At 39.1% G+C, this 17,780-nt stretch overlaps 1 protein-coding gene across 1 annotated transcript in view; it reads left to right on the top strand.

Moving 5' to 3' along the window:
• The window catches only part of LOC134539287 (titin-like), a 299,819-nt gene that overhangs the window by 34,853 nt on the left and 247,186 nt on the right, over positions 1-17,780 (top strand). The window contains exons 3-9 of the mRNA XM_063381173.1: positions 5,162-5,294; positions 5,929-6,092; positions 7,696-7,851; positions 9,253-9,381; positions 10,578-10,775; positions 14,798-15,094; positions 17,084-17,281. Of these exons, the coding sequence (XP_063237243.1) occupies positions 5,162-5,294; positions 5,929-6,092; positions 7,696-7,851; positions 9,253-9,381; positions 10,578-10,775; positions 14,798-15,094; positions 17,084-17,281 (1,275 nt within the window). The remainder of the gene's footprint in view (positions 1-5,161; positions 5,295-5,928; positions 6,093-7,695; positions 7,852-9,252; positions 9,382-10,577; positions 10,776-14,797; positions 15,095-17,083; positions 17,282-17,780) is intronic.

Raw genomic sequence — 17,780 nt, 5'->3', positions numbered from 1 at the left:
TCCATACCTCCCTTGCATATGTTGTCACAAATATCTTCAACATACATTCACTTAGTGTAATATGGTGGGTAAAAAATGTAACGTAAGACTTCGTACATAATATCACTTATTTAGATTAAACATCGCGCGGTTGAGACTTGAGTATTTTTTAAACTAGGCCTACTGTAGTTTTCTTACGTTTGTTGCATGTTGCGTCCTTGCGCACTGTGTTCCTCACGAAGTTTATTAGAAACTCAGTGTAACGGTTATACAGTTCATATTGTGGATGTATTTAGCACTTGTCGAAATAGTTTGTAAATATTACAAGTTAACAAATTATATTATTAAAATAATTTTTAATCTCATGGGGCTTTTAACAGGAAGGCCTGGCCAATAGCGCTAGGTACTGGGGTGGATGAGAAACCATAAACCGAATGTTTATATAATGCTAAATACATCAATTATTGAAATTTAAAGTAATATATAAAAACAAATAGTCTATATGTCTGTGCTGATTTTTACATTCCGACAACATGCAGACCTTTGAGGTTTGAGGATTCGTATTTCGCTTACGGTAAGGTTGGCACCCTTGATCAACCCCTCGTTACAGCTGAAGACAATGATATTTTGCGTGTATGGTTTTGGTATTCTGGTTCTGCGTTCTGGGTGATTTTGGACCGCTTTGACTGTTGACGTTATAAATCACGGTGCAAGGCGTATATTGTGTGTGAAATGGGGAAATGCGAAGAACATACTAGTTCGGGTACCAAAGAGAGTTTCAGGGGCGAAAGCGGAAATTTCCGTAAGTTAAAATATGTCTGCTACCCTATCCATGCACTTACCCCGTGTTTTAATTTTTTTATTTTATTATTGTGTTGGTTTTATTTCGTATATTAATTTGTTAATGCGAGGTTGTATAAGATAGGCAATTTAATACATATATCAGTAATTATTTCTGCATCTTTACTGTTTTATTCATCGGTTGTAAGTAGGAACATACCTATACTTTGTAGCTGTCCATGCCGTTCTGTTTTGATGGTATAATTCGTTAACCTTTTACATTTATCTAAGGGTGGGGTTTTATTTGGTGAGGGGAGGAGGGTAAGGGCTAAATAAATACATATTTATTTATTTTAATTTGAATTACACGTTATGGCATTTACTTTAGGGCTTGACAAGTTTGAGTATGGGTGTATAAGTTTAAAATAGAAATAAAAAAAGGGGTGGGGGCTTTTTCTATTAGGTGTTGAAATACCAACAACCAACCTGTTAAATACATTTTCAGTTATTTGTTATAATTTTAGTCTATTCCATTTTTTTTTTTTACTTGGGGAGGGGCTTCTGTCTGACCCACCCCTGGGCCACTGAAGTGAAGTGTTTCGAATCCCAGATTCATTTCTAAAAGAATACCATAATTGTAGTACCCTATGACAAATCTCTGGTAGGACGTGGCAATGATTCAGTGCAAAAACAGGATAGCACATTCGTGACATATTTAAAAGTAGGCGAATAAATTGTATTTTAAATAAATGAAATAAATAAAAAAAATTATGTTTATGTAAGCCCTATTTAATAATTCCCTGTTTTAATTTTCTGTTCATGTTACAAGCCTCGTAACTTGGCACTTTTCAACTCCCACCTAGTGAAACCAAAACATTTAAGGAGCTATAAGGCCTACCTTTAAAATGTGCAGAAAACTATATGTCATCGAATCTGATTTGTAGGTTCTCAATTGCAAATCAGTGTTTTATTTTCATTTATTTATGATAAGTTAATCCTATTCGCTCGATGGTGTAGTAGACAGTTCAGTTTTTTTAACATATGTAATAATTTTTTTTAATGAATTTAAATAACATGCTAGTATGAAATAACTAACTGAAGTTTAAAGGCCCAGAACTACCATAAAATATTTAAACATTAATGAAGTAATAATAAATTGTTACAAAAAATTGTGTAGGCCTACTTATGAAGTGTGATAGATAACATTTTATAAAAAAATACCTAGGTAGTTAAATGTGTGGTGTCAAATTAAATGTAAGGCTATAGTAGAGTCCCGGTCCAGGGTGACATTATATTTTTTATAGAATGTGTTATTGAATTTTAAACTAAAATTTAACAGGATGTCCACACAAAGTTAGGGAAATTCAGGGAAAAGTCAGCGAAGTGGAAATTGGTCAGAGAAAGTCAGGTAACTGATTTGAAATCCTGGAAAAAGTCATGAAAATTCCCCAGTGATGGTAATTTAAAGGGGAAAATGCCATGATCTGGACTGACATCCATACTGTGAAAGCATTTTTTTTTAAGTTATACTTCTTTAGGCACATCATGGTAAAATGATGAGAGTGACTTTTTACGATGCATGCGCACCATGCAACAAAATTTTCACAGGAAGATGGACCCCTTGTGTATGAAAATAAACCCATACAATCACATACACATAGTCACTTTAGTAAAAATTAGGGGACATACCAAACGTATTGGTGTGCCAAACAGTGGCGTAGCCAGGATTTGTGTATAGGGGGTGTTAAGAAGCATGGCCCCCCCCATATTAAAGCGGGGGTCCGGGGGTCCTCCCCCGGGAAAATTTAGATTTTAAGGTGTAAAATAGTGCTATTTTAGCAGTTTTCGGTTCTTAATTTTAAATATTGTAATGGTAGAAATTTTATTAATTTTAATATGAAATTTGTTTGAGTGATGAATAAGAAATTAATTAAAGATTTGGAGCGGGGGGGGGGGGGGGTTGAACCCCTAAAACCCCCCCCCCCCCCCCCCTGGCTACACCCCTGGTGCCAAATGAAACTTTATGATAGTGAAACTGCGTTGTAATATATGTGGTAAACTCAAATAGTCATAGTAAAAATTAATCCCAAGTTTTAAAAAACTTAAGTATTGCAACAATTATAATACATATTCTTCCTTTAGGCTTCGTAGCACAGTGGTTATAGTTTGCGGTTCATAAACTGAAAAGAACGTGGTTCAAACCCAGCATGGAAATTTTTTTAACTTTTTTAAATTATAGATTACTGGGTTAAATTTTTTAAGAAAATATATACAAATACATTTTAATTGTTCATATTATTGCTAGAGTATTTTTAAACACATAGCTCAGTCCACTGATTGATTATTTCATACTAGGTGGGCCTATATGTATCCTCTATTTTTATTTAAAGTAATATTAAGAATAATTACATTTGTTAGGAAATGAATTTTTATGAATTTGCATAGGTAATTAAAAAATAGAACTTTATAATAGTACAAATACCCTTTGATAATTAATAATTTATAGTCATCTAACGTGTGCAGACATGATATAGTATTAACATTTTAATGAATTTTAACAAAGTGGGCAGTATTTTAATAAAATTCCTTGTAAAATTCGGGTCCAGGTTTAGTGTTTTTTCAAGTCTTTTTCGTTTTTATCGGAGACGTTTCATTATATAGTTTAACCTTACACTCTGCAAATGTAATGATTCAATAGTCGACGCAGATGCTCTGGCAGAAAGTTGTGAGTCGCGTTCAGACATTTAATGATTGATATTGAATACTGGTCAATATAATTAATAACATTTATTTATCGTGAAATTTAGTGATAGAAATTGTGTTTATAAATGTTTTCAAGTGTATTTATATAAGTGAGGTTATGTTCCGATATGTATAATTTATTTGCAAAATAAATTATAAATTTTTACATTATTGTTTAGTAAATAATTAAAATTCATAAATTACAAAAACATTGAACATATTTATTGATTTTCAATATTGTAAACATTGGACATGTTTACATGTTATTATTATTATTATTATTATTATTATTATTATTATTATTATTATTATTATTATTATTATTATTATTATTATTATTATTATTATTAGTATTTCATAAATCAATTTTTATTTGAATCTTAACTATGTTAACTTGTCAATTTATGTTCCTATAGCATTGAGTTTGTGTATTTGAGTGACCTAGTAGTTAGCCAGATGTGTTTTATCTAAAGGTTTTTATTTTAATTCAATTTATCTTTGGTTTTCATTTCTCTGTACATATTTTATTATCTAATTAAATATTCAATTTTTAGCTATTCTATGCATCAATTCACATTTCAGTAGGTTCACCTACAGCTTTATACTAAGCTCACCAAGTACGAATTTCTGAGTCTTCCATAGTTTCTCTTAGGATTGTTGTTCCTTGGCCGGCGAATGAACTTGAATATAATTTTTCTTCAATTATCAAAAATGAGAAATGGAATGCCGAGCCTAGACTAGAACTATAATGTTCTTTTGTTTCCTACTTGATGGCAAACAATGCTTTGCGCATGCACAGTACAAATGGCAAATTCCGGGCCACATGATTGGATTTTATATACAAAAATTATTTTGATATTTTGTTTTCCAGAGTTCGTTTCGCACCTTTAAACTAAAAATGTGTGTTTTATTGTCTTACTTTGAATTTTTATAAGTAAATATAATTACTGATCATGGTAAATTTTTGGGGGTATAAAATTCAGATACACTGCTTGGTTTGGATATGTGTTCCAGAGATAATTCTGGACAATAGGGCTTATGTATAAGAATTGTACCAATCAACTATAAATTATTTTTTCTGCATTAAATTTTTAACATTGTTATTTCACTGAGGTACATTTGTGATATTAAAAAAGGTTTTCTACCCCTTGATAGGGATGAAGATGATGAAGTATAGGTGTCCTTACAAACCCCTTAATTTTTGATTGCTCGAGAGGGTACGAACCATGAAAATTACAGCTATAAGTAGAGACCTGAAAAATTCGCGGATTCATTTCGTGAAATGCTACACTTCAAATAATCATACCCGAGTGCTGCTTCTGCCGTCGGTTCACTGTTAATCTGGAGTAATGAGGGCCAATTAGAGATCCTCACTCGTAGAAGTGTCGAATCACAGGCCGCCCAGTCGATACGACTCACAAGTCAACGGCCAATGGCGCAGTTGACATTTGCCTCGAGTGTGTAGAGTATAGCGGAGTCTGTCCTGGAGGTCGTTGACCCCGCAAAATTTTTCCGGTCTCTAGCTATAAGTTTTTAAACTTTTTTGTGAATTAGTTTGAGTATAATCTTGTGCGATGTTGGATACGGATACTTGTTAGAAGTGGATACCGAGTGTTCAGAGGAGCCGCCGTGAGTTGGAGTTTGCCGGTGTGCATTGCAGAATGGGCTGAATGCCCTCCACCTGGCCTCCAAGGACGGCCACATCCATGTGGTGACGGAGCTGCTGAAGCGCGGTGCCTTGGTCGACGCAGCCACCAAGAAGGGCAACACTGCGCTCCACATCGCCTCCCTCGGTGAGTGCCCGTCCGCGCGCTCGTGTTCCGCTACCACCACCGCCTTTCCTGCTGCTCCCAGGACACATCTCCGTCCAGTGTCAGAGGCCGGCAGCGAAGCCGTGCTTGACCTCGTCGCCCGTCTGCAGAAGATAAACACTAACTCGTGTACCAGTTTTTAATTATCCTTTCCACATATCAGTTATCTGTTGTCTTTGGTTAAATAAACCTGCTTTGTTGGTTGGTTCATAAAGTGATGATGTATTTTTTTTTCCAGTAGTGGAGAAGCATTTAGTGTGTCTAGAATCGATTTTGGGTTCTGATCATTCTCAGTATCTGTTCCAAAGCACAGTTTGTCATTCGTAGTAAGTTGGGAAATTAGTCCTGCATTACTTTTACTTACAAATTGGCATATTTTTTAAAATTTTTCTTGAAATGTATGAAATATTTTTCACTATGAATTTTTTTTTTTTCTGATACTAAACTGGGTTATTCCACAGACAGTGTTTCTTGTGTTTCGGTATATTTTGTAATGCCGGCGGCTAGGTGAGGTACGGCACGTACAGAGAGTCGCTGCGCCGTCCAGATGGCACGGTTCTCGCCTGCAGGGCCGTGCTCAGACTTGAACGCGTGTGTGTGTTGTGCCGTGTCGCAGCCGGGCAGGAAGAGGTGGTGAAGCTGCTGGTGGCCAACGGCGCGGCCGTGAACGTGCAGTCGCAGAATGGCTTCACCCCGCTCTACATGGCCGCGCAGGAGAACCATGACAGCGTGGTCCGGTTCCTGCTGGCCAGCGGAGCCAACCAGAGCCTGGCCACTGAGGTGAGCGTTCTCCCGTCGCGTCGGCAGGCCTCCGCGAAACCTCCCGAAAGTATAGGGGTCGGCGAAAACCAAATACTTTTGTAAATAGTTTTACTTTAAGATTTAATTTTTACATCAAAGTACTAAACAATATATAGCACCTTGGTACAATATCATTAATTAGAGTTAATTAATGCAATTTAATTACCGTACCGGTTTATTGGGCCTAGACATTTCTTCACAACAAGATTATGTTACAACAAAATTTTTTGATGTTTTCAAAATCACTGTATCTCAGTATCATGGGTGAAGTTAATTGCCCAGCAAGGAAAAGTTTGGCATCATCGGCATTTGACGCCTGGGATTTGGAGAGTTCTACTTTACGGACAAATGAAAAGTGCATCCTTATGTGCAAATTTATTTCTTTCGCTTGAATCTGCACTAAACGGTTCATATTGTTTAACTATGTTTTTGTAACAAGAAAAAATATACAAAACATAGGGGTGTAGCGTACCAGGAGTATCTTTAACTAAAACAGTTCTGCAAAGTACAATTGTCCCTAAACGTGGGTATAAGGTGCTCTCACTATTGAATCAGGGTGTCCACATTCTGGAAAGTCAGGAAAAGTTATGGAACTGTCAGAAAATTTCTTGATCCTGGAAAAGTCATTGAAATTTACAGTCAACATTAAATTGAGGGTAAAATGTCATGCTCCAGTCTGCAGCTACCCAGATTGTGGAAGCAATTTTTTCAGATGGTGTTTTAGCGCAGTACACACTATAAAATAGTGCTCGGTGATGTTGTAAGCAGGCGTTACTTTATTTATAGGAAAAAATGGCAAAATAGGTACATATATTGTTTCATAACCTTAATTAAAGTAGTTTGTAATTAGAGAGCGTTATGCAAAAATGAGTTTAACAAACAAAAATAACAAAAAAAAAAGTGTTACTGGCATAGTTGTGTAGGTAAAATGACTCTATATTTAGAAGAAAATTATATAACTGACAGTCATGTTATGGTGTTATCTAGTGGCCAAACTTTCATCCCACTCCCACAATACCAGCCATTGTATGTTTAACTTTGAGCTTAGTGTACTCGATGATGGGTTTTTTGGGTTGACCAATGTTTACACAACACCGTCCAAGTTTGGTCGTGGGTAGAGACCGGAAAAATTCGCGAATTCATTTCGCGATAGGCTGGTATACGAATAGTTACGTCAGTGCTGCCTCTGCTATTGGCTCACAACTCACCTGGATGACTCTGGGCCAATGAGAAACACCCCGACCAACGCTTTATCGAATCTCAGGCTGCTACGTCGGGGGCGTCTCACAAGGACAGCAGCCAATGGGTGGGTGACATTTGACCGAGAGTAGACTTATAACTGTGGAGTTCATCCTACAGGTCTTTGAACGTGCAGATTTTTTTCCGGTCCCTAGTCATGGGACAATGGTTGCTGATTTGTGTGGGCGGCTCCTGACTAGTGGCCAAACTTTCATCCCACTCCCGCAGTACCAGCCATTGTGTGTTCAACTTTGAGCTTAGTGTACTCGGTGATGGTTTTTCGGGTTGACCAATGTTTACACAACACCGTCCAAGTTGGGTCATGGGACGATGATTGTTGCAGGACGGGTTCACGCCGCTCGCGGTGGCCATGCAGCAGGGCCACGACAAGGTGGTCGCTGTGCTGCTGGAGAACGACACGCGCGGCAAGGTGCGGCTGCCGGCCTTGCACATCGCCGCCAAGAAGGACGACTGCAAGGCTGCTGCGTTGCTCCTGCAGGTGCGTGCCCCGTGTTCCGCCGGCGGGGTCGGGGGTTCCATTCCCACCAGCGAGGGTTCCCAGTGGGCGGTGTGGCGGACGTTGTCCCGAGCGTGTTGGTTGTTCTCGGGGTGGAGAGTCACTTCGCCGATACTCCACTCTCTTGTCACACCATCCCTCACGATCCTGATTCATTCATTCGTTTATTAATTCTAGCGATGGGCCAGTCAAATCATCTAATACCAATACTCCACTCTCTTGTCTCACCCTCCCTCACGATCCTGATTCATTCATTCGTTCATTAATTCTAGCGATGGGCCAGTCAAATCATCTAATACCAATACTCCACTCTCTTGTCTCACCCTCCCTCACGATCCTGATTCATTTATTCGTTCATTAATTCTAGGGATGGGCCAGTCAAATAATCTAATACCAATACTCCACTCTCTTGTCTCACCATCCCTCATGATCCTGATTCATTTATTCGTTCATCATTGATAACCTCTGAAGTTTACTAGGTAATTTTTTTTCCTTCATACATGTCCTGTTACCATTCTCCAAGATATTGTACTTTTAACATGTAATATATAAATATAATTTCATCATGTATTGATTCTGGAAAATTAGTTTGTGAAACAACAATTTAAAGGGAGGAATGTTTTGAAACCATAGTTAACACTTTTCATTTAATGTACATTATTTTATTTTTGATCTTTGGTGTCTAGATTCGGATTTGAGGGGAATATTCACGGTACTCTCTGGGATTTCAATTTGAGATTCAAATTAAGAAAATTGTTTTTTGAACCATCACTAATTCATCCTAACACATAATTGTTTCTCAAAGAGATTCTGTTCTCTGCTGAATGAGTCTTGCTGGATCAGGGGTTGTGAAAGTGTGCGCTGAGGATCTCCATGTGTCCAGATATAAAAATGAATGTAGTTATTCTGTTATACCATTCCGTTACAGATATAATACGGTTTTTGTTAACACATTATTATGTGATATTTGAACAACTCTCTACACTTTTGCTCGAACAGCGATTCAGTTCAGTACGGCACCGTAGTCGTTCGTTGCTGTTTGTGAACAAGCCTTGAGTTGACCATCAGTATTTATCTGTGAGGCGTTGGTAGAAGTTCTGTAATATTGTACTTAATTATTACAACACGTTTCTCAGAAATTTGTATATGCTGCATCCACAGTTAATTTTTTTTTATTCTAAATAAGTTTGTGAGTCACTACATGAGATGGACCCAGAAGTAAACACCTAGTCGCACATCGCCTGAAATTCTGCTGTTCCTGCAAAAGTTGTGTACGCAACTGTTTGCCCGTCTCGGACAGTTGAAATCCCACCAAAGGTTTTGCGAACGTTCGAGTCACGACGAAGGAGAAACGAATTTTGCTAGTTTTTTGCTTACTTCCAGAATGACCACAACCCAGACGTGACTTCCAAGAGCGGCTTCACGCCGCTCCACATCGCGGCCCACTACGGCAACGAGAACATCGCCAACCTCCTCCTAAACAGGGGAGCCGACGTCAACTACGCGGCCAAGGTGAGTGTGGGTGCCGGGTTCGGAACAGGAATGCCGACCTGTGAACCCAAGTACAGCAAACCTCCTTATTTGCACTTTTCATGGGGACAAAGTAAAAAAGTGTAAAAAGCGGGAAAGTGTAAATAAAGGGTAAATACGTTAAAGTTAATTAAAATACAGTCACATCCTGCAGCGTTCATAACAAATACGGGCTACATTACACATACGCATTGTACCACGGTAAAAAAAATTAAAATAAGGGCCGCAAATTGGAAATTTACCGTCAATAGCGCGCCGTGCGCGGAGAAAGGTCATTGTACTCGATCAGCTGTTGTTACGGCGCGGCGAAGCAGCCGGCTGGCTCTCTCGGATCTCTGAGCTGCGCATGCGCAGTATAACTCACTCAACGCTCCGCCCAGACTTGTGACGTTCCATCAGCAGCCAGCCAATAGATGCGAGCTTAGCGGAAAAAAATATAAGCTCCACCTCCCGTGTACCAGTTTTGTCCAGTTCTAATACCAGTTTATTGGTATACGCACCAGTTTCCTCGCTGCCGTGACGTGTTAAAGTTTACGTTCATCTTGATGTCTTGATACCAATAATTAATTATTTACAATCCCCAGAAATAAATTGTTAGTTTAAAAAATATGCGTCAACTGTACAATACTTCCGAAATTATAAAATACGTTTAAAACACTTACCAAGACTTCGCTCATTTTATCTTGTGAAGTTTGTCTCGTACCAGTATTTCGGCTAAGTTGTGACATAAATACAGTATCAGAACTTAACAATCAGCCACTTTTATACATTTGTGAGTTTACGTTTTTCCCTCGTGCATTTTAGATTGTCTGCTACTATAATTACTCAGACTTTTACACGCCTAGGCTTAAATTATTACATGTTTAGAAATGCAACTTTTCATGTTATAAAATATGTGTATTTTGCGATTTAAAATGTTCATTGCCGACTATAAACGTTACGTTTTTCACAATGTTTTTAGGCCTACTATGGTTGTTACATGACGTAAATAGCGGGATGGATTCGATTTTTGAGACGTAATTCGCGTGAAAGTATTGTATTGGACTAAATGGGAACTAAACGGGACCTGAAGAATATAGTGCAATTAACGGGAAAACGTAAATAACGGTAACGTATATAAGGGGTTTCACTGTATGTTCCTCGACTCACTCGCCGCTCGGATCTCTCCCCTGCCGCAGCACAACATAACGCCGCTGCACGTGGCGGCCAAGTGGGGCAAGACGAACATGGTGTCGCTGCTGCTGGAGAAGGGAGCGAACATCGAGTCGAAGACGAGGGACGGCCTGACGCCGCTGCACTGCGCCGCGCGCTCCGGCCACGAGCAGGTGGTCGACATGCTGCTCGAGCGAGCCGCCCCCATCAGCTCCAAGACCAAGGTCGGTCGATCCGTCATCGTGAATTCGGCTCACGGACGATAATTTTACGTCATAACGTCATGAGAAAACAACGCTTAGGCCGATCGTGCCTCTCCATCGCTTGTTCGCGCTCTCGCTTGCACGCTTGTGACAATGAGTCATTCTTTTTCGTGCGTGCAGCCGGCGTTCATCGATTTATAAGACGTTTATCACGTCAAAAACCCTTCATGTATTTTGCACGGCTGTGCAGAGAGCCTTAAGGGGGTGGTTTCCTAATTATTTTGATTATAATTTTCGTGTTATTACACATGATTTTAAATAAATTCATAATACAACCATATTTGATTGCTTATAAAAGGTTTCTTTCTTCCCAACAAGTCCTCGGCTAATAGTTTGTAAGAATTTAAAGGCAATTTTTTTTGACAGTCTTAGCATGTACTGAAAGCATGAAATCATGTACCGTATTGGCCCGAATATAAGGCGACCTGCAGTTTCAGGAGGCCAAACAAATGTAAAAATAATTTTTGGTATAAATTAATGTGAAAATTCATTAGACATACATTTTGTGTTTGATAAATTGTTTTTGCATTTATGTATAACAATTAATTTATATTTATCACATTACTTATTTAAAATAAGTTTGAATGGCCTACGCTAAAAGTCAAAAGAAAACAATTAGAAAATATTTACATTTTAAGTATTACACTAGAAATTTTTTCGTATGTTTACTCTAATGAAGCTGCATAATTGTCATCTTCAGAGCTGTTTATTTGTCTAGGGCTCGTTCCCCGCCGTTCCACCGATGTGTGATTGTTCATTTTTCACAGTTTACTGTATCTACGAATTTAAAATTTTTACAATGGCTATTAATCCCTCTTAAAATACAGCATTTAACTTTCCGTTTGACTTAAGCTACATATTACCACAGAACAAGGCGTATTACTATTTAGTAGTGTGTTAAACGTAAAAAAAGCAAACAAAGAATGCATCTTGCCGGAACAAAACAAGTGGCTAGCTGACATGATGAAGCATACGGCCATGAATAACTTCGGTTACGTGACCGCGTATATTTGTCCATATTACTCTCTGACAGAGAGAGTCTGTTCTATGAATTTGAAAGAATAATCTATTATAATTATGAAAGGTTTTTACATAAATAAAGAGTGGATTATTAAAATAGCTTTTGAAGCAATGTACCAAATTCCTGTTAATATGGCGTCTTCGTGCGTGTTCGGCAATGTTCGTTTTACAACAAAGAAATATTGTGGAAAGACAGTTGGCAGCCGTGAATTTCCAAACATTACATCCGAAATGTTTGTAAACGTAAACAATCGTTCTGAAAATAACTGTGATATTTTAGTACAAATATTTCCGTTAAAAATCTGAAGAAAAATTACCGTGAATGTTAACACGCGATTGTACACAAAGTACAAATATGAATTGTGAAATAAAAGGTTGCCATTTTGAGATGCTTCAACATTCACATTTTTACTCAAGAACAAATATTTTAATTTTCAACTTCAAACAATTGTCAATTACTGCAATATTAGGTGGATTTATCGTTTTTCCCCGTGTGAGGTAACAAAGTTTTAGTTAATATAAAAAATTGTGAACGTTTTGTTAAACAATGTTTCTACTGTAGCTTTCAGCTTGGAACTAATGTTTGCGGTTCTGACGTCTTGGGTGCGAAAATAAGGCGACTTCCAATTTTTGCATCTCTCGTTTATGTAAAAATGGTCGCCTTATATTCGGACCAATACGGTATACAGTTTTGGATTAATTTTTTTTATGTAGCCTTTTCTTATTTACCACTTATGTAGACTTTGCTTATTTTTAATATATAATTCATTAAATTGATAAAAAATTATGTTTTTCAAAAACTATAGAAACTGCGTTTTTCAGGGTTATGGAAAAACTTAATATTAATTGATTTAATGAATAATGTACTAAAAATGAAATTTTTTTAAGTCAAAGGCGACATACAGATGGTTAATATAAAACTGTAAACCACATGATTTAATGCTTTAAGTCCATGAGAGGACTGATCAAAAAATTTGCCTTTAAGATCATAAAAAAAAAAACACTAAATGATTGCTTCTTTAGTAGGAAAACACTTTTATAAACAAATGCGGTTATTTATATTATGAATTAATTTATTTTCATGTTGAAAACATGAAATATTAGAAGCAAAATAATTTAGGATGCTACCCCTTTAAGGCAGCGAGACCCCTGGGATTATAGTGGTTCCCAAACCACTTGGCTAATGATTCTGTGCTGAGGTTTGGGACTGAATCACCAATCCCATGTGAGTGTGACTCTTTGCGAACAATCACAGAGGATCCTTTGAAACTAAGTATAACGGCATTTTGGGGGGGCATGTGCGAATGTGTTTATAGGGTATTCTAGTCTGAGAGACAGTCTTCTGAATCATTCATCGGCAGCTGCCATCTCTGAAGGGAGGGATTGCTTGAAACCTCACTTGGAGCAATGAAGATTTTAGTGGACGTGAAAAAGTGATTGGGAATTCTTGATAGGTTTTGTCAATAATATTCTATTATGTACGTTTTCTGAAAATAATATGCATGTCAGAAGTTGATATCTTTTTAACTGAGTATTGGGACAGACCCACAGGCTGTGTTTGTACATCCATCAAGCAATATGGGAAGCGATATAATTAGTTAAGTGGAATGTCTACTATTCATCAGAGAAATCTGAGTGCCTACATTTAGTTTAGATTCTAGTGCCTATGAAGCAAATATAAGTAACTTCAAAGCAATAATAATGAAACAGACTTGATTTTAGGAAGGTTTCTTTCAATGTACATTATAAGTTCCTGTGAGTTTTACGTGAAGAGAAATTGGTGGTAAGAATTTGTTTAAAATGAAACTGGACTTCAAACCAACACATATCTGATTTCTGTTGATTATTTAGGACATTTGGAGCCAAAATAATTACACAAACTGTTTTTAAGATTACTAGTTATTGGACGGGATGTTTGGTCATGTTTTCATGCAGCCATGTCAGCGGCTTGAACAATCAACTCTTGATTCGTGTGGAAAGATTTAGAATTCCTAACAGATAGCACACAGTTCAGTTATGGTGTGTTCGAATTCTGCCATTTTATAACCAAAAAAATTATAGTGCAAAAGTTGAAAATTTGGTCAAAGTAGGGGCTAAAGGATTATGATCATAATTGTATGTTGAAATCATTATTTTGAATATTTTTTTAATATCATACATTTTAGCGAGTTTAGTTAAGTGCTTATAAGTTTGTTTCTTTCTGACATCACTGATCTCATTGAGGAATGTGGTGAGCTTATTGCAAGCTCAGTACGTGTGAAGTGTGTACCGCAAGCGCTCAGGGAATGTGTCAGCCAGGGGCGGGACACATTCTTCTTCCCCCACCCCCTCTCCCAAAATACCAAACAAAATCTTATCATTCCTACCAGGGGCACAACAACAGGGGGGGGGGGGGGAAAGTTATTTTGCCCCCCCCCCCCAACTGAAACCTTGAAGTGGGGGCAAACGGGGGCATTGAAAGTGCTCTGTAATCGATTTTTAGATGATAAAACTGCTTAAATAGCACCATTTTCCACCTTGAAATACAAATTTCAGGGGAAGGACTCCCGGACCCCCCCGCTTCAATAGGGGGGGGGGGATCGATTATTCTTTATAAAAAGGTATATTGCCGCCTCCCCCCCCCCCCTTTGAAAATCTAGTTGTTGTGCCCCTGACTCCTACCAACAAAAGGGAAGAACTCGAAAGCAAACCGTGGGCAAAGCGGTTCTGTCCTCCCTCCCTTAGTTCCTTCCCAGAGTACTCTCAGGGAATGTGTCAGCAAAGGGCGGGCGGGTAGGTGGGGAGGGGGGGGGATATATTCTTCTTCTTCCCCCCCCTCCTCCCCCAAAATTACCAAACAAAATCTTTAATCATTCCTACCAACGAAAGGGAAGAACTCGAAAGCAAAACAGCGGGCAAAGCGGTTCTCGTGATCTGAGCTGAGAGTACTGACGGCAGGGCGCGCGTGTTGTCTCGCTGCCCAGAACGGCCTGGCGCCGCTGCACATGGCGTCCCAGGGCGACCACGTGGACGCGGCGCGCATCCTGCTGTACCACCGCGCGCCCGTGGACGAGGTGACGGTGGACTACCTGACGGCGCTGCACGTCGCCGCGCACTGCGGGCACGTGCGCGTCGCCAAGCTGCTGCTGGACCGCAAGGCCGACCCCAACGCCCGCGCCCTCAACGGCTTCACGCCGCTGCACATCGCCTGCAAGAAGAACCGCATCAAGGTGGTGGAGCTGCTGCTCAAGCACGGAGCCTCCATCGAGGCCACCACGGAGGTGTGTAACACCCCAGTTCCAGTCCGATTCAATCCGTCAGTCATGGAAGAGGGAGCGAATTGAACTAATTTTAATTTTTATTTCATGAACGTTGAGTCTCTCGAAAATTCTACAAGTTAAAATGTTTTATCACGTTAAAATAAGGTAACCGCTCCCCCGCTCAGTCACCACGTGCCGTCCGCGTGAAACACGAGTTCTAGTTCTCCCCATTTTTGTGTGTCGCAAAATTATAAAAAATAAATTGATTCAATCTGCCAGTTATGAAAAGAGAAAGTATTTAATTAATTTTAATTTTAATTTCATGTACGTTAAGTCTCTTGGAAATTCTACAAGTTAAAATGTTTTCTTACTTTAAATATTATTTGATAATATGAAATGGTAAAGAAAATTTTAAAATTATTTTCTTCTTTTTTTTTTTCACTTATAATAGTTGTACATTATATCAGTGTAGCAGACACTATTTCAGTGGACATAAAAACCCATATGATTAGCGGAAAGAATACATTAAGGAAGTTTTTTAATTCATTTTTTTTGGACGTACATCATTGCTAGTTGGCGCTGTATGTCATAGAGAAAACTCAAAGAATGGACTATGAAAAAACAAAAACAAAAAAAATCAGCTGATGTCATACCATTCTTTGGGTGTTCTCTATAACATACAGTGCAAACTAGCAATGTGTTAACGTCCAAGATAACGATTGAAATCGTTCTTGCCCATTTCAAGAATCTCTCGAAGAACACAAGGAAATTTTTTCGTTGTTTGAATGATTCTTGGAACGGAGAAGATTGATTTAAAACAACCGATCAGTCGGTTTGTGCCTGATGATGAGAGCAGATGTCAGCTACCGAAAATTGCAACTGTTTCGTCATAGAAAAAAGGCTATTGTATTTCTCTGTGGAGTAGTCCGTTTAGTTTAATTGCATGGTTTGTCTTCACGTTGCTGTGTTTCATTTGTCTCGCCATCAGCCTACTGTTTTTGTTCGTGCTGTTCACTGTATATTTATTTACATATTTTTAAAAAATTTTTCTGATCAAATTCCTTTATGGAATCCTTTGTTGTCTTGGCTTTTAACATTTGAAGTGAGCTGATGTTGTCTTGCTCTTCCCGTGTTTATGTAGTATTAATTCTTGAGTGTTTCCCATGACATCAGGGCCGGATTTAGAGGTCTGGAGGCCTCGGGGCAACAGAGGAGCGGAGGCCCCCTGGCCCCAAATTATTTTCCAAATAAAATGAACAATTTTTTTCAGTTGAGTTTTCCAATAAATAATTTATTGTGAAATCAAGTAGTAGATTCTCTTAGTATTTAAAAAAAACATACATAAATATAATCGGAGACAAGAATTATATGAAACTAAATTTTAGTGTTAATGAACGGAACCTTCCGAGCTTTTTTTCGCCGAAAAATCGTCGATGATTTTGCTTGAAATCCAATTCCCGGAGTAAATCGCTTTCAATGCTCAGGAGAGAAAGCTTCGATAAACGTTTTTTTTTGTCCCATCATGGTTCAGAGCCTATTTTTTTTATAATTTTCAATTTTTGAAAATGAGCGCGCTCTCCAGCGCAAAATTGAAACCGTCAAAACCAAAAATACATTCTCGATGCAATTTCAAGGTTGGGAAATGTAGCTGTGAAATTGTGATGTGCGAGAATCGGGTAGTAAAATAGTTCCGGAGATTGGTCTTTTCCATAGTCCTTTTTGTTTGAGTCCATACATTCTCAATGCAATTTCAAGGTTTGGAAGTGTAGCTGTGAAATTTTTACGTGCGAGAATCGGGTAGTGAAACAGTTCCGGAGATCGGTCTTTTCCGTGGTCCTTTTTGTACGAGCCCGTTTGTGTGGGGGCCCCTCCGTTTGTGGTTGCCCTCCCCTGAATCCGGCCCCGCATGGCATGACGGTGCAGCGCGGCAGTGATGCGTGTCCGTGGGAGTGTCGGGAAGGGTAGTGTGCCGTGTGATCGGAGGGTGACGCGCCGTGTTCTCCTCCGCAGTCGGGACTGACCCCCCTGCACGTGGCGAGCTTCATGGGCTGCATGAACATCGTGATCTACCTACTGCAGCACGACGCCAGCCCCGACGTGCCGACGGTGCGGGGCGAGACCCCGCTGCACCTGGCCGCGCGCGCCAACCAGACTGACATCATCCGCATCCTGCTGCGCAACGGCGCCCAGGTGGACGCCCGCGCCAGGGTGAGCCCCTTTGTTCTGCCTTCGCTCGCCCGGCCTTCAGCAGACATCCGAGGAAAAACAGTCGTCAGAAATAATCAATTGAATCCATTTTTTTTATAAAAGACATGACTGTGTCAACGTGTTTTAGGTCTTCTCTTAACGTACTCAGGAATATACCTTTAGAAATGTTACTCTCCATAAGTACGGCAGTAAAGGTCTGTAGTCCGGCATTTTATGGTACAGCACACTCTGTAATCTGGCAGCAGTCAAGACGCTTGCATTCAGATAGCTAATGATTCATTCATAAGGAAAAATATAAAAATAACAGTATGAAAAAATGATGTACATATGTATGTGGTGAGCTGCTGATTTCAGCTACGTATGTTTATTTATTTGTAATTGAGACATGCTTACCCTGTGTCTGGATGCCTCGGACGGCCAGGGTGTTGTGAAGAGCTGGGGAACGTCGCCACGGAGAGAGTGTGTGTTGCGATGCTGACGCGCGCGCGCGTTGCTCTGC

The sequence above is a fragment of the Bacillus rossius genome, chromosome 15 (assembly GCF_032445375.1).
Source record: "Bacillus rossius redtenbacheri isolate Brsri chromosome 15, Brsri_v3, whole genome shotgun sequence".
Lineage (NCBI taxonomy): Eukaryota > Metazoa > Arthropoda > Insecta > Phasmatodea > Bacillidae > Bacillus > Bacillus rossius.
Note: the sequence above shows the minus strand (reverse complement) of the source record. Positions and strands in the feature narration are given on the sequence as shown.